Raw genomic sequence first — 20,818 nt, 5'->3', positions numbered from 1 at the left:
TAAAAATTCCTCATTACCCAGGAATGTGCTTTGTTAGCCTAATTGCCCTTCATCTGTACTGTATATATTTTATGCATGAACAACTTCCTGATTTAGAGATGAGATTGATAAAAGCTTTCAGTAAAAGGGGAAAATTATGCTTAAAACCCTGCCCAGATGTAGCTGCATTCAATTTGGAAAGATAACATTGGGTCACATAAGGGTCGGCCAGTTCAACAATGGCAAGGGGCTGGGCTGTGACAGCCCAGGATCTGGACGTGTTGATGTGACAATGGAGAGTTGGCAGAGGCTAGGTCAGCCCTCCTTTAGCCAAGTCCCCAGGCCATCAATCTTGGTGGCCAACACTGGAGATCAAAACACATAGAAACAGCAACGTGGTCTCGAAAAATTTATTATCATTTTAGATAGATTGCAATAAATATCCAGATTTGGCAGATGGAGAAGGTCGTTGTGTTCTTTTGGTGCAAACTTGAAATATTGGCTCATAAAATAGGAAAGAGAATTGGAAAACAAACCAAGCCAGGCCTGTGAAAAGTGGTTAGAAAATACAAGATTTGGGGAAAATAAGGATGTATCCTCACCCCACCCCCCCTTTTTGGTGCAAGACAATATGGCTCATTGGAATGGACCTAAATTTGAGGTCATAAAAGGAGAATAACAGTTATCTATTTCAAGTACTGCTGATAAACAGATTGGAGCCAGTAACTATGCCATCCTCCACTAAGGACTCTCCATGAGAACCCGCTTTTCCAAACAGAGCAATTAGCACTCAAGTTATTTCCCTATAGGTAGAAGTCTCTAACGTCTCTGAATCCTGCTTGTTCCATAAATGTATTAGAGAAAGATGTGGCATGCAAACAGAAGCTGCACTCTGCATTCTTTAGCTTTCTTTCCAGTCCTTGAGTCAACAAGCATTTGTTCAATGCTTACAAGGTGTAGGAACTCTGTTCAGTGTAGGGATAGAAAGACTAGAAAGGCCTGGTCCTGTGCTCTGATTTCTCCTTGCTCCAGGGAGGCAGCTGCCCAAAGACACAACTGTTGTACAGCCAAGATATAGGCAACCTATCCAGAGAGCCCTATGAAGGCCCTGTGGGCACCTCAGGAGCCACTTTCTGTGTGTTTGGTCACCTGAGTGTGTTGTCACTGAGTGCTAATCTGAGTAATGGTGGGCTGTGAGGAGGAAGAGCTTAGTTCTGTGTGGGAAAGAACAGTTACTGGGGAGTTCAACAATGAACTTGGAAGGTCATTGGGTTTGGCCAAAGGCTTTGATAAACTTCCTTCCTAAGAGCCACACAGTGGGACAAGACACATGGGACTGTTTGTGACTGGGCTCTGCACCCACGAGGGGACTCTAGGATACTTGTTACCTGCCTGTGTCCCTCCTCACTTCTGCCTCCCTCAACTTAGTGCTGACCTGTTAGGAAACTGTCATCTGAAAAAGTTAAGCGCAACCCAACATCTACTGATGGAAAGCACCAGATGTGTTTGATAGCAACGTAAGTAAAGCCAGGCTGGTGGCTGGCTGCTTGGACTCTAGATCACCATTGGTTAATCCAATCCCACTGGTGTACTGACACCAGTGGAGGCATGAGGTCTGGTCTTCAGAGCCTGGGTTGGAACACAGAGATCACCAGAAAGTCGGTGCATTTGCTGGTAAGAAGGTATCAAGGGCTGTTCTGAAAGAACCAGCTGCAGAGAAATAGCTACAGCTGAGCTTGACCCACATGTCTGGTTTTCAGTAGCACATGCTTAGCACAAAACCATACAGCACATGGTAGTGCCGTACACCACAGCTGGAATGATCTTGTTTTGCTTCGTTACTATGACTACATCTGGAAGGAGTTAGGACCAGCACACCCTGGTTAGAAAGAGAAGATTCAAACTGGGAAACAGAAAGCATTGGACTTAGTGTCCTCTAACCTCTATCCCAGTCTAAAGCGATTTTATCATCATCAAATCAAAGGTCACTTCCTACATGCAAATGTGGCAACTCTAGACTCTCTTCTGTCATGAGAGAGTTACAAATCAAGTTAAGTCTTCTTGTCAGAATGTCTTCACCAAATGAATGTACTGGAAATCTCAGTCTGGGTTCTGGCCCCTAGGGTGTGGCCTCTAGACAGAGATCTATCAACCTTCCCCACTTTGACTCATTCTCCCATGACCTAGGCATGGGAAGGTAGCCAGAGTAGGAACCAAGAGCTAGCCTAACCCTTGGGACAACAGAGTGCGTGTTGTGTTGCAGGGCCTCCTGGGTCTCCGGGTCTGAATGGCTTGCACGGTCTGAAGGGCGAGAAAGGAGCAAAAGGCACCTCAGGTAAGACCAGCTCATTGGTGATCAAACTTTGATCAATAGACTGGATGAAGTGGAACCTCTTCCTGGTGTTTCTTAACATCCTGAGAACTGGGGATGAATCCAAAAGAATAGCATGTAAAAAGGACATTTTAGAAGACTCGATGCAGCTGGGCAGAGGTGGCACACACCTTTAATCCCAGTACTTGGGAGGCAGAGGCAGGTGGATTTCTGAGTTTGAAGCCAGCCTGGTCTACAGAGTGAGTTCCAGGACAGCCAGGGCTACACAGAGAAACCCTGTTTTGAAAAACAACAACAAAACAACAATAAAAACAAAAAAACAAAAAAGAAAACTTGATGCAAATGAGTGGCAGTTTCTCTTTATTGTTTAGGTTTGTCAACTGAATACTCTGACTTCTTGCTCAAACGGGACCAGATTTCAAAGACTATGAAAAACAGTCTTTGCTATTGTTTTTTAAATGTATATTGTTTTAAGTGTACCAACAGCTTGTCCATCCAAGATAATCTAATTAGCGGTGCTGGTATTCCTGTACCTCTGACTGTCAGGAAAAATTACATTATTTCCCATTAGCTTTTTTTTTTTTTTTAAAAAAAGGTTCCTCTTTATAATTTTCAATTATGTGTGCCTATGTGTGGGTACATGCATGTAGGCATGGCTGCTGCACGAGGCCAGAGGCCTTGGCTTCTCCTTGGAGCTGGAGCTACAGGCCGTCATTTCTGAGTGCACAACATGGCTCCTATGATTCAGACTTGGGTCCTCTGGAAGAGGGGCAAGAGCTGGTCCTCTGGAAGAGGGGCAAGCGCTCTTAACTGCCAAACTATCTCTCCAGCTTCCAACCTGCCGATATTTTTGATATCACAGACAGGTTAATCTTCAACCATTGTGTTTTAGCTTGTTCCATTAAAAAAAACAAAGTCTATTGTATTATTGTCTCAATTAAATAACCTACAGTCAGACATAGTAGCTAAACCCAAATTGTAAATTTGAATAACTGTTAGAAAAGGGATTTTACAGATAGGTGTGATGCTACTGTCGGAGATGGAGTCTTTATGGATTTCAGATGTTCAAAGAGTAACTTGGGTCACCTAAAGTTTGCTTGGTGGCTCTTTCAATGTGTGTCTGGTTAAATATGTAAGTGATCCTTCCAAGAGACCCAAGACAGTCTCTCCCCTTCCAACAGGAAACTCCAGAGAACAGGAGTTCTTATGGTAGACCCACTCCACTGAGATTTCTAAGGAATCTGTTCACAGTTACTAATGATCATCTCCTTTGTTTGTTGCTTTGTGAAACTGTCTCTAAATTAATGTTTCTTAAAATCTGGCACACAATCCCAAAAGAAACCAGGCCCGTGGTTGTTCGCTGTGATGTCAGTAATAAAAAAAAATTGGGGACTCAAGGAACAGATCATCACCGCAAGCAGAGTTTGTTCTCTATGGAACCAGCCACCTTCTCTGACACACTCCTGCTGGCGGCTGGGTCCTTCTAGGTTCTCTGACAGGTATAAACAAGGAGTGGATACAATGCTGATGCTGTTTTTCTCATTAAGGTTTGCTTGAAATGGGTCCACCTGGGCCAATGGGGATGCCTGGGCAAAAAGGAGAGAAAGGTGACCCTGGGGGCCCAGGGATTTCTCCCCCAGGACTTCCTGGAGAAAAGGGCCTCCCAGGACCCCCAGGTAAGAAGCACCGTGCTTTGATATTTCCTCAAGAACTAGTTTAAAACAATTTCGATGCAGCGGGACTAACATATGAACTTGGGCTTCCATAGGGAGACCGGGACCACCTGGTCCTCCAGGTGCCCCAGGAAGAGCTGCAAAAGGTGACATCCCTGATCCAGGTCCACCTGGAGACTGGGGACCTCCTGGCCCCGATGGCCCAAGAGGTATGATGACATTGTGACTGAGGATGACAGCGGGTGTCTCCCTTAGAAACTACCAGCTAGATATGGCTGTAGTATCTCACAGAGAAGCCCCAAAGTGGCTCTACCGACTTAGAAGATGGCTAAGTGAGATGCACCTGGGTGCGTAGTCTAGGTAGCAGTATTTCCCAGGTCCAGGAAGAGAAGAGCACATCTCCCTGACTCTTCTATGTCAACAGCATCAGACTCCTGCTGCCCAGGTACAAACAGAGGTGGTACAAGCATGTCCGATTGCCAGATTGACACTGCCTGTCACAAGTGCGCACTAGGAAAGAGCTGTGTTCTCCTTGGTTGTCTAGCACCTGTCCACTGGCGCAGAGGGCTGGGACCCATGGCTGTCATGTACACAGACAGTCTGTACATGGGCTCCAGCAGTGCGTGGTGCCTCTCTCACTGCTCCACATGGATGGATTCTGGTGGGCCAAGATTCTGGAAATAATAAACAGCTCTTTAAAAAGAACATAATGACAGACTAGGTTGGCCCAAGAGTCAGGGGAAGAGCATGGGTTAGTGATGGATTCTCCCTTGGCGATGGCCACTAGGCACATTCACATTGCTCATACAGCTCTTACATGGAAACACAAACCTACCATATTGTTTATTTGAGTTTTTTAGTTGTTGTTTTTTAGTAAAGGTGAGATTATATATTGAAAATAAAAGCAATAAAAACTGTGCTAGGAAGTATAGACATTAACTGAGAATAGAGTTAAGGTCAGGTCACTCCTATGAATAGATTTGTTTTAAAGTAAGAGTATAATTTGGAGGACACATTTCTTTCTTACTAACTACATTTTCTTAAAATTTTATTCATCCATCTACCCACCCATTTATCCATCTAAGCTTCAACCCAGGTCCCCATCTATTCATTCAACCATATATTTATCCACCCACCCTTTTATCTATCCACCCACCATTCACTCATTCACCCGAGCACCCATTCATTCACTCATGCATACACATACCCACCCATCTATCCATCCACTTAACCACCCATCCACACACCCTCCCTCCCACTCATCCACCCAACCTGCTGAAACAATGAGATTATTGTGGATACAAACCATCAGCTGATACTTCCCAAGGAAAAGAGAGTATTAGTCTATTTAGTTTAACTTTTCTCAGCTTGGACCCTGTAGCTTCTTAGGGAAAGCAATATAGTGACTTGCAAACAAGGGTTGTAGAAAAATCACTATTTTCTCTCCCTAAGAAGCCCTCAAACCACTGATATGCATCCTTTGTCTTTGACTGAAAGCATTCTTTTGCCTCCTCTCTCTGTGTCAGGAGTACCTGGGCCTCCAGGTTCCCCTGGGAATGTCGATCTTCTGAAAGGGGATCCAGGTGACTATGGCTTGCCAGGACCACCTGGCTCCCGAGGCCCACCAGGCCCTCCAGGGTGTCAGGGTCCCCCAGGATGTGATGGCAAAGATGGACAGAAAGGTATGAATGTTGGTATTGTGTTCTGTGGTATGTGTAGACTTTCCTAAGCTTAATTTAAATGTCTAGGGTACTCTCTTCCTTCCATGATGCCATTCCTATTTCTTGTGGAAATGATGTCATTTCTAAAATGCCCTCAGGTTTCCTCCTTAAAGTTGAAAGAAGGGCACACAGGGGCCGGACCTGGTAGTATGCCTGGCGTTTGATGTTCAGTGTGTCGCAGACTGGGTGGCTGTGTTCTCTTATAATCCCAGCACTTGAGAGGCAGCACCAGGAGGATCTGCAGTTCATGCTAACTATTGATTATATAGTGAGTGTGAGAGGCCAGTGGAGGGTGCATGAGACCTGTGTTAACTAAGCTGGAAAAGAAAAAGACTGAATCTTCTGCAGTAGAAATGACCATTAGAAATATAAGGAGCCTCACACAAGTGAACTAAAAATACAGAAGCCACATTTAAGAAGTGAAACTAGCATGGTGTAATCCAAATGCATGAGAATTGCCATGAGTCCAAGACCAGCTTGGATTGCATAGCACATTCCAGGACAGCCTGAGTTATAGAGCAGGAACATGGCTCAAAAATGCCCACTCCAAAAAACCACCAAGGGGATATTGCTGTTCAGTTTTCCAAACCCAGTGCCTCTCCCCAGTCCCCACCCCAACCCCTGCCTGCCATTGAAACTCAGTGTGTGTTTCAGACTTATTACAGCCCAGCCCATTGAGGACTGACTCCATTTCGTGTGTTTATTAGACATTTGTAGCGGGGAAAGAGCAGGTGCTCTCTGGAACATTTTTGTTGAAAAGGGACTAGTGAGTATTTTTTTTTCAACTTCCTTATTTTATAAGAGGTCTGGGTTTTAAAATCCCACTCTGAAATTTCCAAAAGATGCCCAGAAATGAGCACCTTGCTTTACTTCCCGAACCCAGTATGAGACACAGCAAAAGATTAAGCGGAAGGGAAACCAAACTTATTCCGAGGCTGCAACGTCAACAGTGCAAAGGCTAACTGTGGGATTGTGGAGTGTGTGCCTATGAACAGCATGCTGCAACCGCTTTGTCTCTATAAAATCAGCTATAAAATCTCTATAAAATCAGCTGTGATGCTGTGACTTACATCTGCAAGCCTGTGGGTTTCTCTGCTCATTGAATATCAGAATCAGCTGAACATGCCACCCAAATCAGAAAGGAAGCCGAGATGGTTAGAGCATGTATGTACGCCTGAACGTAAGCTCCAGAGCTGGGGAAATAGTATGGCAGTTTAATCCTGACGACCTAGCCAAAGATAGGGGTGATGTTAGAAATGGTTGGTTGGTGAGGCTGGTGAGATGGTTCAGTGACTGTAAAGGCATTGGCTGTACAAGCACGATGAACTCCGTTTAATCCCTGGAACTGGAGAACTGACTTCACCAAAGTATTCTATGACCTCCGCACATGCACCGTGGCATGCCATGTACCCCCATCTCTCACACATACACACATGTGATAATTTTTTAAGACTAAAATATTAGCGAAACTACTATCTATGCTTCCTGCTTTACTATGTTCTAGGAGGTACACCAGCCAGCCCATGGTTTCCTATAACAAGGGTAGGGAGTTCTGCAGTTCACAAATATGTATTTGTTGTGGGAAATAATAATAAAAAAAATGAACCTCAAGTTCCTGCACTTGTGTTGGCAACTCTCAGCCCCCACGGCCTGGCCATCCATGCACTGTTTTTATCTCGTGGAGACTCTCTGGCCGGGAACTCCCAAAACCCCTCCACCCAGCTCTTTACGTTCCCACGGGCGGGTCATTCCCACTGGTGGGTCGTTATCATACCAGCCCCGGGCTTCAAATCCCCCACGACCTTTGTGGTGCACATCAGGCAAACTCAGACTTTGCTGCAGTACCTTTCTCTGTTGAACCCAGACAAGGAAAACACAACACAAACTTTGTTCAGAAATAATGGTAACTCAATCTCTGGGCACAACAACTAAAATCTAATCTTGTAAGCCTTACTAAAATCTGATTCCTCTGGTGGTGAATCCTTGCGGATCTGCCGTAATACTAGGGATCTCTGACAGCTACATCTTACCCTTATGCTGTCCGGTTCCAAAAGGACCTAACTCTCCTCTTCCTCTCTTCTGCCATCCAACCCGGAAGTCCCGATTACTCACTCAAGTGATTGGCTTCTTTATTCATTAGGGGATTGGTTCACAAGAAGTCACCTGAGTATGACTCACTCCTTGTCTGCAACCCCTCCCAGGAGGGCAGAATCAGCATCCAAACAGCACCAGGCCCATCCACCAGGCCTACAGGTGTACTGGGCACCTACTGGAGGTTACAGGGTACCATCTACAAGGGCCAACAAGGAAAGGATGCAGTGGGTGGTGGGCCTGACTCTAAGATGTTGAAGGTGGTGATGGGGGGACCACAGCTCTGCAGACATCTTACCCCAGGTACCTCTTCTTCCTTTCTAGATCTAGTCCTTTGCTGTCCCCAGAGAAGGCTCAGGATACAGCGCTTTTGTATTTTCATATAGTTTTGGCTTTTATAGCCTTCTCATTGACCACTGGGGTTCTTTTGCAGAGGGAGTTCTCAGCTTTCCAAAAGGAGGCAGAATTCCTCCCTCACACTGGCTCTGCCCTGCTCTTAGAGCAGAGCTCTACAGATACCCAACCAGTTATAGTCACTGTAACACTTCCTTCTGTTCCCTCATCTTCATCTTTCCTTTAGGACCAATGGGACTTCCAGGATTTCCAGGGCCACCTGGTCTTCCTGGGACACCTGGAGAGAAGGGATTACCTGGCCCTCCAGGCAAAAAAGGGCCAGTGGGTCCTCCAGGTAAGCTCTTGGTGGCCATCAGCTCCTAAGGCATAGCCACACAGCCTCCCATCTTAGCAGTTACTGTGAGGGTCAGCCTCCAGAACTGCTGCATACTTGTGAGTTAAACCCTTCCAATATAAAGAGTGTATTTGTTTCAGATTGCCCCATCAAATCTCCGGTCTGATAAGCTATCAGAACAAATACATTTAAGAAGTAAGAGCTGCTGTTGAATGTATTATTTACAAAGGAAGAAATACTTGTGTGTTTTTCACCCACGAGACAGAAGAGGATGAGATTCCTGTTAGGATTTTATATTTACTTCTTGTTCTTGAATTTCCATAGGCATCTTGCCTAATTTCTGAAAAGTACATTAGTTCCTTCGGGAAGAGGGGTTATCTAACCTAATTATTTAGCCAGTTTTTTTTTTTTTTTTTTAAACAGTAAGAATGAATCAGGCAAAGAAAGGACAGATGGACATACGTGTGTGAGTTTAGTGGAAGTAGCGTAGATGCTCAGCATCAATTCGTATTGTTTTGGAATGTTTGTGGTACCATAATCCAAAGGACAAGCACAGCGCACTGCCTCACCAGGGGCCACCGTACAATAGACAGAGGGCTGCAATTTGGATTCTTCTTGCTTCCTTTCTGTGCCTGTAACCTATCAAACATGACAGATGAATACAGGATTTTCAGGAGACTTTAAGTGCCACAATTCCTATCCGCACTCAGTCAGGACACATGTACCACAGAAAGATCAGCTAGAATTGTCTGTTTCTCCAGAGGCTTTCCTTTCAAGTCCTTGGAAAGGTGAGAACTCCATTAGCACAGAATCATAGCTGCTCCCGTCAGTCAATCACAATGATGCAAACGCGTTGTGTAAATACATCATTACTCCGCTTGTCACCTATGGCCCTCACACTATTATTTATGTTCTCAGCCATTGCTTCCCCCTTTGTCCTCACTCACAAATTTAAATTTTCTTTCCACCACATGAAAACCATCGCCCGGTTCTGCATCTCCGCGTGGCACCTCTTCAGGCTGCAGAGGTAAGAGTTCCTGTGAAATGGAGAATCGCCCACCCCCACCCCATGCTATCTGCCTGTTGTCCCTGCACTTGCCCTCCCCACTGTGTTTGTGACTTAAGCTGCTTCATATTTTTATAAATGGGGTTTCTGGGGTCATCGACGGTTTTAATGTCTTGGCTTCTTCGCTGCAGCTCTAGTAAGTAACCTCATATTAGTGTCCTGGTGATGACTCTCATTACAGGTTGTCAAGGTGAGGTAGGCATTCGGCTTACAGAAGTTTAGTTCAGGCAGTAAGTCTAAGTGCTCTTGTTGGATGCCACAGCACACGATAGTGTAGCTCCTTTTTAGGATTCTCGCAAGGTAGATACACACATCTCCACAAAGAGCAACACCAATGTACCTAAAAAAAAGGGCCCTTATACCTACAAAAGACATAAGTACATTTTCAAGAAACAAGTTTATTTGTGTGTCAACAATAAAATATTAACATACTACTCTGCCATGCAAAAGCAATGTGTGATTTTTGTATTAAAAAATATTCCCCAGAGGGAAAAAGTAGGCATGTGTGGTGGTTCATATATGTGATCTCAGCATTGGAAACTGAGGCAAGAAAATTTGACATAGACTAGCCTGGGCTATAGATGGAGACCTTTTCTTAAAGATGCACCGAAAACTGTTAGGGCTGCTGGGAAGCGTCATTAGCTAAGAGCACTGGCTGCTGTTCCAGAGGACCATGGTTCAATTCCCAGCCCCGACATAGCAACTCATAATTTTCCGTAACTCCAGTTCCAAGGAATATGATATCCTTTCTGACCTCCACAGGTATGATACACAGACATACATGTCATCAAACGCCCATACACATAAAATTAAAAGAAAAATTTAAATGTACCATAACCCCCCCCCAAAAAAAAAACAAAATAAGAAAATAAAAAATTACAAAGATGCTTTTGGAAGCAGCTGTCTTGATGTACATATATAAGCAGTATTTTAAGAGTGTCGGCCCCTCCGTATGATGGTTCTCATGGTCAGATTGCCTGGTCAGCACTACTCACCTCATTTGGGAATGTGCTAGAGATGCACATGTAGATCCCACTTCAGACCTCCTGATTCAGAAACTGTTTTCTAACCCATTTGCTTAGGATTCTAATGTGCTGGAGTTAGAACTCAGCTCTGTAGGGGTGCTTTCTGAGTTCTGGCTGACTCTGGAACTCCCCAAAGAGTTAAAATCATTCTAAGCCCCGGGTTTCATCTCAGAAATTCCCAGAGATCCCATCAGCAAAACATTTGAAAAATCCCTTGTAGCTGGATTTATCAAGTCCAGTGTTGAGAGCTCTGCCAAGACTACCAAGGACCACAGTATTTCATGGGGTGGGAGCCCAGGTAACAGACTATCTTTGTCGCCCTTGTAGATCATGCCAACATTCACTGAAGATGGAAAAATCACTGCATGAGAGCCTTTGGCCATCTTGAATTATATAGGGGTAACTGATCCTAGGCAAATCTACCTGGCTTCAGTATAACGAGGAACACCCTAAGCTGAGCTTTAGGAATCCCGGGGTTCCTCTTGAAGTGACAACTGTGGCTAGCTCACTAGCAAAAAATGGCACAAAGGGTGAAAATCCCTTGAAGGTCATTCAAGTATGGTTACCTCACCTAAGAGCCAGTAATCTCTATTTCTGCTTTCTCTGGCCATCCATCCCTCCTTCCAGCCGTCATTCAGGCACTTACTCCACACAGAGGCATTCTAGAAGATTTGTGGGTGTCCCTGCAGGGAGCAAGGCAAGTTCTCACCATTGCAGAACTTAACACTGGTTAAAGATTCATGTTAGGATTTTAGCACTGTGTCAGGAACCCATTCTTTACCAGGGAGTGTAGAAGGAGCTGTGAACCCATTATACAGCTGTGATTCCAACCGCAGGTGAACCTGGGCCTCCTGCAGATGTGGATTCCTGTCCTCGAATCCCAGGACTTCCTGGAGTGCCAGGCCCCAGGGGACCAGAAGGAGCCATGGGGGACCCTGGACAGAGAGGCCTGCCTGGACCAGGTATGAGCTTCTCTTGAATTCACTGTCAAAATAAAAATCTAGATGATTTTATGATGTTGCTCTTCAAGAGGAATCGAAATAGCTCATGATAGCGAATCTGTGAAAAGTCCCTTCTTCCTTTATGTGTGTGTGTGCATGTGTGTAAACACAAAAGGAGCTGGACTCTAGATCCACATATCCTTTCTATTCATCTGTTGAATTCCTAATGAAATCTTTTACATTTGGCCAGCTTATGGAGGGTGTTGCTTGGCAACTTCATAGCACAGCAGAGTAGGTGCCCTGATCTCATAACTCCTGGCTTGGTTTTGAACAACAACTAATAACCCAACCAACAAAGCAAACGAGAGCAATGGAATTGCGAGCCGTGGGAGCAGAAACAGCTTGATAGAAGAGAAAAGGAAAGGAGCCGCTCAAAAGATGGAGAAGGAAAACACAGAGTGTTTCTTCGTGTTAGCAATGGCAATGATGTTCCTGGAATGGACTTGATGAACATTGCTCGGTCATTGTCAGGGTGGGAGGACCGTTGTTAGCACACAAACCAAACTATCCCGGCAAAAAGTATTCTGCATGGAGTTTATTTTCTTCTTGCACATTCTGCTCACATTGGGTAATTTATGCTGAGCTAGGGAGCCCTGGGCATCTGGAAAGCACAGATCTCTTCAGACCAGTGGCAGTGGCTTCGAGCTCAGCATCTGTGTGCAGAGTACCAGAAGGGAGGCTCCGGGCCGGTGCCTCCCTTCCTTCCTCCACTGCCTGGCTGTGACATGGTCCTTTTCAGTGCAATGCCAAAGGCTGTGGAAGTGGAATGGAATTCTGCATCACTTGTTTTCTTACAGCCCTAGAGACCAGAGCAGCCTGGGAGCAGGCTTCTCATTGCTTACTGTTGGATCTTCGCAGGGTTTGGGGTCATAGGAGGTGTCTGCTAAATGCTTGATGGAGGAATCCATGAGGATTAATCCATGATGCCCTGAGTGCCCACAGTAGTGTAGAGCAGCCTTTCTCAGCCTAGTGCAGTTGACTTGGGGGCCAGGTAATCTGCTCTGTGAAGGGCCCCCAAGTCGACAGCACTAGGCTGGATAGTTGAGTGGTGTCCCTGGTCTATCCTGGTGTTGAATATTGGATGCCAAACCTTGTGATAGCCGAGAATTCTTCCAGATGTTATCAAATATCCCCCTGGGAAACAGAAACATCTAAAGCCGAGACCTGTTTGTGGAAGGATAGGGGCTTATTAGAAATCTAAGAAGAAGTTGCAAACAAAAACAAAAACCACAAACCCAAAACCCCAAATCTTATTGTGCGGCTAGGAAGATGAGTCGGTTATTAAAGGTCTGTCCTCTCTCTCTTTCTCTCTCTCCTCTCTCTCTCTCTCTCTCTCTCTCTCTCTCTCTCACACACACACACACACACACACAATTACTCTCTCTGTCTCTCTCCTTTTTCTTTCTTTCCTCTCTCATCTTCCTTTCTGGTATGTATGTACATATGTACGTATGTATGTATGTATGTACGTACGTATGTATGTACATATGTATGTATGTTTGTTTGTTTATTTGTTTGTTTTTGAGGGAGAGTTTTTTTTGTGTGTGTGTAGCCCTGGCTGTCCTGGAACTTCCTTTGTAGACCAGGCTGGCCTCGAACTCACCGAGACTCCTGCCTCTGCCTGCTAAGGGGTGTACCTGGCTTGGTAAAGCATTCTCTGCATACTCACGAGGAAATGAGTTGTATCCCTCAGAACCCAAGTAAAAAAGCTGAGTGCAGCAGCCAGTATGCTTTGAATTCCAGGGCTGGGCAGCCAGACCCAGTTAGGAGCCCTGGGACTTGCTAGACAGCCAGTTTCAAAAGACAGCAAGTTTCAGGTTCCATTAGAGACCCTGTCTACAAACCAAGCGTAGGGTGACTGGAAGGAGGTGATTGTCAAGGAAGACTCTAACTTTTTTTAAAATTAGATATTGTCTTTATTTACATTTCAAATGTTATCCTGGTTTCCCCTCCAAAAACACCCTATCCCATCCCTCCTCCCCCTGATCACCAACCCAACCACTCCTGCTTCCCTGTCCTGGCATTCCCTACACTGGGGCATAGAACCTTCCCAGGACCACGGGCCTCTCCTCCCACTGATGACTGACTAGGCCATCCTCTGCTACATATGCGACCGGAGCCATAGATCCCTCCATGTGTACTCTTTGGTTGGTGATTTAGGCTCCAACTTCTGATCTCTACATGAATACATATTCATGCACAATGATACACATAAGCAGATGAACACACACACACACACACACACCCAAAACAACAAAAACAACAACAAACTTATTACAGGTGTTTAAACAAAAAAGAAAAACAAAAAAAGTAAAGTAAACCCAGCTTAAAAAGGTACTGCTGGTTGTATATCTATCCACGCTTACTTCTGCATGTTTTTAGAGTCCGTCCTATCATCCTGTTTTTGCAAACTGGTAGTCTTAACATGACATCAGTTCTGTGTCGTTACATATTTTCCGACAGTATTGTCTGTAGCGGCTGCAGAGTATTGCATTATTTGATTATGCCATAACTCATTTAACCACCACTTTCATGAATTATTTATCAACTGTTTTGGTGCCAGCACTCTGCAAGAAGTAAATGAATCCAGCAAGGCCCTGTGCTGGGTGCAGCAGGCCAAGGAAAAGTGAAGGTCCTGACAACAGCCCCGAAGTCCTGAAGGTTAGCCTGGGCAACGGAACTTACCCAGAGATAGGAGAGAGCTTGGAATTTCAAGCCTTTTGGAACTTCAGAATCCGCCCCCACCTTTACCCCTCCTCTGTGGAGAGCTTTAAAAAAATACATATTACTGATCCCAGCCTAGACTTTGTGGCTTCTCAAGTGCGGACTGGGCTGTGAGGTTCATTTTTCTTAGACTTCTGGGTGCTGCTGCTGTCCTGGGACCACCTTAAATGCATTTAAGGTAGTCTTACTTTTTCACTCTGATCAGCAGCTCTTAAAGCACATCTGCCTGGGTGATGAGCATTTCATGTTTAGGCATCCATGATTGTATGAGAGGGGAAGTATGGTGGCTAGGAAGGGACACTCTGACACTTGACTGCAGGTACTCTACTCGGGCTCTCGGTCTCCTCACATCAGAACCTGATTGCACAACTTGTAAGTTAACTGCCATTGATGACATCATAAAGCGACAGAGTGAACAGTAAATCTGTTTGCTATAGCCATTGCAGGTACTGGTTCCTATAGCCATTGCAGGCACTGGTTCCTATAGCCATTGCAGGCACTGGTTCCTATAGCCATTGCAGGCACTTGTTCCTATAGTTATTGCAGGCACTGGTTCCTATAGCCACTGCAGGCACTGGTTCCTTAATATAAGTCCCTTGGGCACCATTTATGGTGTTAAGAGTTGGCAGAATGAGGCTGGAGAGATGGTTCAATGGTTAAGTGCTTACTGCTGGGAGGCAGAGGCAGATCTCTAGGTTTGAGGCCAGCATGGTCTACAGAGCAGGAAGAGCTACACAGAGAAACCCTGTCTCCAAACCAAGCAAGCAAACAAACAAAAAGAGTTACGAGGATCAGAGTTCATATCCCAGCACCCAATACTGGGTAGCTCAAAAACACAGGTAACTCCATCTTTGAGAAATCCATCTTGAGGAATCCATATGCTTAGTTGCTAGAGCAAGAGTACAAAACCCAGGCAGAGCCCACACTGGTGCAGCAGAGGGAAATGCTCTAAAGGGAAGGGTTTTAGAGCGGCACAGGGTAGGAAGTGATGTTTGCCATCCCTGATATTGCTAGCTTGCCAAGGGGAGGCCCTGCAGCCTTCTTCAGGGCAAGGCTGATGCTCGATGAGACAGGATTTGGACAGTATCTTTGGTCAGTCCCTTTGTCTTCTACGTTCACCACTGTCATCAGCAAAGGAATCTCACCTCCCCAGTATCAAGCTATGTTTCCGTTTGCTCTGGCAGTCGTAGCAAATGAACAGAGCGAGATCTATACAAACACCTCATCCCTTGGCACTGAAGGGCAGGTCTCAGATTAAGGCAGCCACGCGATTGGTTTCTTTTGAGTGTCCTTTGCACGTGGCAGCCTTCTCTCTTTTCCTATAGAGATCCCAGCCAGATTGGGTTTGTCTGCCCTAAGGACTTCGAGTTGCCTTGATCATATCTTTAAAGACATTATTGCCAAATCAGACATTCCAAGCCACTATCCTAATCCTAATACGTTTAACTCATTCCTTCACTCCTCCATCCAGATTTTAAAAACATCGTCATGAAAGAATATTTGAATTTGGAAGAAAGGTGGTACACACCAGCCCATGAAGAGCTTATTCAAGAAAAGACTTTAACAAGTAGCATCTAGAAACATGGATAGGGCTAATAAGTACAGTTAAATGGGTCTAATGGCATAAATGGCCACATACATGATAGATGTGGGGGCCATATGTGGCTGCTATGAAGAACTTGGTTGATAATTCATGTGAAGGGGTTAGCTTGAAACCAGCCCACCATAAACCCTTGAAACCAAATCCTAAGCTGGGCAGTGGTGGCAGTATACTTTTAGTCCCAGAAGTAGGGAGGCAGAGGTAGGTGGATCTCTGAGTTCGAGGCCAGCCTGGTCTACAGAGCAAGTTCTAGGACAGCTAGGGGTACACAGGGAGACGCCATCTCAAAAACAACCACAAAACACCACCACCAAAAAAAAATGAATCCTAATACATTTAACTCATTCCTCTACTCCTCCAGATTTTAAAAACATCATCATGAAAGAATATTTGAACATAAAGGCATTACATGTTCAATGTTTTCTAAAAGTAAAAAACCAAAACTCCAAAACCAAACCAAACCAAACCAAAAAACCAACCAACAAACCAACCAACCAACCAACCAACCAACCAACCAACCAACCAACCAACCAAAACAATAATGAAGAAAATGGGGTAACCTCCCTTTCAACACCCTCCTGGTCTAGAGCTACAGATTATAGCCTAACTCCTTACTAGACCATGTCATAATCTAGTTCAATTTTTTTTTGTACCTTTCAGGACCTCCATTGCCCCAGTTGCTTGGTGGAGGTCATAAGCCAATGCCATGCACTTGGGTACAACAAATGAATAGATCCAATGTCATCAGAGGGGGAGGAGGCTCAGAGTCAGCTCATGGGATGCACAGGCTGTAGTTACCACCACCTCTACCATGAACTTTCCTACAGGGTGCAAAGGACAGCCTGGCCCAGATGGCAGGAGGGGCCAGGACGGCATCCCTGGATCTCCCGGACCTCTTGGACGCAAAGGTGACACTGGAGAGGCAGGCTGTCCTGGAGCACCAGGTAGAAGTTCCCTTTCTTCTCTTTCTTCCACCATGGCAGTCTTTGCTGTGAGCTGCGTCTAATGTGGATGTACTCACAGCTTTACCCTGAATACCACCTCTGCAAGCCTTGGGAGGGCTTTTCATGTTTCCTATCTTTTGCTAAGAAATCCCAATCGCCCAGGAAGTATTTCAGTAACCACGGGGGAGGGGCTTCTAAGACACACCCCTTCTTCACTTCGAGGTGAAAACCCTGGCCTGCTGATGAGCATATTTGCATTTAACCTGCACACTCCCTCCCTTGTGCTTAGCATGCATGCGTGTACGCACGTGTGTGAGTGTGGTGGCTCTTCGGCAGTTGCTCTCTCTGCTCGGTTTTTCATCCTAGGTTTCTTACTCAGTCTGGAGCTTGCCAACAGCTACCTCAGCAAGGAGCTTCAAGCATCCTCCCTTCTCCATTCCACCACCACTGGGTTCTGGATGTAGTGGGCTTTAATGGAGTTCCTGGTAATCTGGGCTCCTTGTTTTACCTAAAGTGATACCGGCCCTATGAGGGTCATTGGTATATTGCATCATTGAGGGAAACTGACAAGGAACTGGGACTATATGTTTAATTCAGAAGCAATTAAAAAATATATTTTCAGTTCTCAGTTGTGTGATCAGCCTTGAAGAAGTGTGATGGCTTTGCTGGAGGAGTTGTATCTTTGTATACCATAGACAGAATAGGGCGGGGCATTCTGGAGGGGCAGGCTGTGAGCAAGATGCTGAAACAGATACTTGAAAATGCTTATTAAATGTGGGTTTTTTTTTTTTTTAAAAATCTTTTCTTTCTTTTCTCTAGGTCCTCCTGGTCCAACTGGTGATCCTGGGCCCAAGGGGTTTGGCCCTGGATACCTCAGTGGCTTCCTCCTGGTTCTCCACAGTCAGACAGATCAAGAACCAGCCTGCCCTGTGGGCATGCCTCGGCTTTGGACAGGATACAGCTTGTTATACATGGAAGGACAGGAGAAGGCCCACAATCAAGATCTTGGTATGAGTACCCCAAGAATAAGCTGCCATGTGCTATATGGGGTCATTCATGCTGTGGCTCAGAGAATAAACCCTAGGAGTTGATCTTACAGATTCATCAACTTCTTAAGCACTAATCTTCCATAGCTTTATTAAAAAAAAAGAAAAAGAAAAGAAAAAGAAAAAGAAAAAGAAAAAGAACCTGCCATGCTAATTCTCATGATCCTGTTAGATGCCGCAGAGGCTCATTCTGGTGACTGGTTATTATTTGCCTTTTTATTACTGTTTCTTGTCGTCGATGATGTTGTTGTGGTGGTAGTTGTTTTGCTTGTTTTTTTTGTTTGTTTGTTTTGTTTGGTTTGCTTGTTTTTTGTTTTGTTTTGTTTTGAGACATGGTATGAGACTATGTAGTCCTGACTGACCTGGAACTGTGTAGACCAGGCTGGCCTCAAACTCACAGAAACTTACCTGTCTATGCTTCCTAATAGCTGAAATTAAAGGCATGGGACACTACAAGCATGAGCCTCGATTGTTCTTTTAGTATCTGTTTTTAGTGCTCTTCTGCAATGGCATAGATGTAACTCCATTATAGAATGCAGCTTTTATTGCTACTAAATGTACAGTATTTAGTTGGGCATGCTGAGCTCCCGTGTTTACGTATGGATTAGTTGGAGGCAGAATTTGCTGGGTCATACAGCACTGTAGCATTGGCAAACACCGACTTTTAACCCTATCCTGTTCTGTTTGGGAATCACAAGACTTTAAGCAGTAGCCCTCTCTATGTTCCTTCCCGTCTTTCAACAGCAGATTTGTAAGCTGCGGGACTCGATGTCAAAGCATATGATGACAGTGGCAGGGGTGGTAGATACAGGGAGTGTATCAGCCAAAATGGGGCAGTTGATAGCTAGGTGGGTCTTACTGCCTTCATGAGGCTGGTCCCTAGCTAATAAGAGGATGATGATGTGGCCGATGTTCAGATGCCCATCTTTATTTTCCTCTTGGTATCACTACTGCACTGCCTTCCTTGGATGCCTAGATTCTTTCAGGATGGGATGGGGGTTGGAGAGAAGAATTAATGTTTATCTTGAGCCAGCTTTCTCTCCCCTCCTAATATCAAGTACTTTTATTGCCCTGGTTGGGCTGGAACACCTCTCTAAAAGTTCTGTAGAAGCCCTAGGTAAAATCGAAGCCCTTTAACGAGATTGCCAAAGGCCACATCCTATGGTCTGAATTATCTCCAGATACCAGGAGATGAAGTCACGCTGATGTACTCTCCCTGGCTCCCACAAGCCACCACTGAGCTCTGAGCTGATGCTCTGTGCCTCTGGCTCTCTCCAGCTCAGCATCTTCTTTGAATGGTCACCACCATCTCCAAACTTGATTCCATCATTTTCATCTTGGGTATCCCAGCTTAGAATAAAGTCCAGACATATGGGGGTTTTGGGCAACCCTCACCTCTCATCCACAGGGCTTCTCTTGTCTGTGACCATCTGTCTGCTCATCTCTAGCCCTGAGTGGCTTGTTGGGCTCCAGGGAGAGGGATGAATGATGGAGGCTGGTCCATAGATCAGTAAGGTGGCCAAAGCAGTAATTGGCTCAGGCATGGTTCTCCATCCGTGTCTGTAAAATGCCACATGGGAGTCACTGGGTGCTTGCATGCAATAGGCTGCTCATACATTGTGTATCTTCTTCTCTCCAAGGTTTGGCAGGATCTTGCCTTCCTGTGTTTAGCACCCTGCCCTTTGCCTACTGCAACATCCACCAGGTGTGCCACTACGCTCAGAGAAATGACAGATCCTACTGGCTGTCCAGTGCGGCTCCTCTTCCTATGATGCCACTCTCAGAGGAAGAGATCCGCCCTTACATCAGCCGCTGTGCAGTGTGTGAGGCCCCAGCACAGGCAGTGGCTGTCCACAGTCAGGACCAATCCATCCCACCGTGTCCACGGACATGGAGGAGCCTCTGGATTGGGTACTCATTTCTGATGGTGAGTCTCCTGCCCTTGAATCTTATTCCTGTCTAGACAGTAGTACTGTGTAGAAACCAGAGGATATGAGGTCATCCAAGCAGACTATAGACTGCTGAGATTTAGGGCCACCATTATTGCTTTTATCTTTTCTCATCAATTATTCTTTTAGTAAGTCTGGTAGAAGATGGATTTATTTCAACCATCAGTGAAATTGGCTCAATTTTCCATGTACACATGACACACTTCCTACTGCTCTTCAGTAGATTGTAAATTGTTCTTTATGGAGTGACTTAAGGACCTGGGCATGCCGCTGACTCTGTCCTGGTGGTCTCCAGTACCTGAGCCCTAACTCTTTATTCTTGTCTGGGTAGCACACAGGAGCTGGGGACCAAGGAGGCGGGCAGGCGCTGATGTCACCTGGCAGCTGCCTAGAGGACTTCAGAGCTGCACCATTCCTTGAATGCCAGGGCAGGCAGGGAACCTGTCACTTCTTTGCAAACGAGTACAGCTTCTGGTTGACCACCGTGAACCCAGACCTACAGTTTGCCTCTGGCCCTTCACCGGACACCTTGAAAGAAGTTCACGCCCAGCGCCGGAAAATCAGCAGGTGCCAGGTCTGCATGAAGCACAGCTAAAGAATTCAAAACATGCCAACAGGCGTCAAGGCAGACATCCCATGGAGGACAAGCTTTCCCAATTATTCCAGCAAATTCAGTGGTTCTCTCCAGACTCCTTCAGCCATGCCTTGTCTCAGCATGGTTATTCCCGACCTCCTCCTTCTCCCCTCTTTAGATCAAGCAAACACTGTACATGTGGAGTCGTTTGCCCCCCCGCCCTTCTCCTTTTATTGAGATGATGGAAGAACAGCCTTTATTTGAACATGTGTTAATTCCCAGAAAAGCAAGTGAATGACAAAGGCCAGATTATAAACTTCATTCATTGGTCAATACAGTCCCAAACAACTGAAGTCAATTATTCTGTAATCCATTGGGCTTCTGGCTAGATTTTACAGAAAAAAA

At 45.4% G+C, this 20,818-nt stretch overlaps 1 protein-coding gene across 4 annotated transcripts in view; it reads left to right on the top strand.

Annotated features, from left to right (window-relative positions):
• The window catches only part of Col4a4 (collagen type IV alpha 4 chain), a 113,464-nt gene extending 92,646 nt beyond the window's left edge, over window positions 1-20,818 (top strand). For 3 of the 4 annotated variants that reach the window (XM_031368170.1, XM_031368172.1, XM_031368171.1), the window contains 11 exons: window positions 2,243-2,314; window positions 3,859-3,987; window positions 4,080-4,193; window positions 5,511-5,666; window positions 8,377-8,484; window positions 9,503-9,511; window positions 11,412-11,537; window positions 16,728-16,844; window positions 17,664-17,852; window positions 19,531-19,817; window positions 20,171-20,818. In XM_031368170.1, coding sequence (XP_031224030.1) covers window positions 2,243-2,314; window positions 3,859-3,987; window positions 4,080-4,193; window positions 5,511-5,666; window positions 8,377-8,484; window positions 9,503-9,511; window positions 11,412-11,537; window positions 16,728-16,844; window positions 17,664-17,852; window positions 19,531-19,817; window positions 20,171-20,434 — 1,571 coding nt within the window. In that variant the 3' untranslated portion in view covers window positions 20,435-20,818. Of the gene's footprint in view, window positions 1-2,242; window positions 2,315-3,858; window positions 3,988-4,079; window positions 4,194-5,510; window positions 5,667-8,376; window positions 8,485-9,502; window positions 9,512-11,411; window positions 11,538-16,727; window positions 16,845-17,663; window positions 17,853-19,530; window positions 19,818-20,170 lie in introns of those variants that run through there. The other variant, XM_031368173.1, reaches the window with a different exon arrangement.

The sequence above is a fragment of the Mastomys coucha genome, unplaced genomic scaffold (genome assembly GCF_008632895.1).
Source record: "Mastomys coucha isolate ucsf_1 unplaced genomic scaffold, UCSF_Mcou_1 pScaffold14, whole genome shotgun sequence".
Lineage (NCBI taxonomy): Eukaryota > Metazoa > Chordata > Mammalia > Rodentia > Muridae > Mastomys > Mastomys coucha.
Note: the sequence above shows the minus strand (reverse complement) of the source record. Positions and strands in the feature narration are given on the sequence as shown.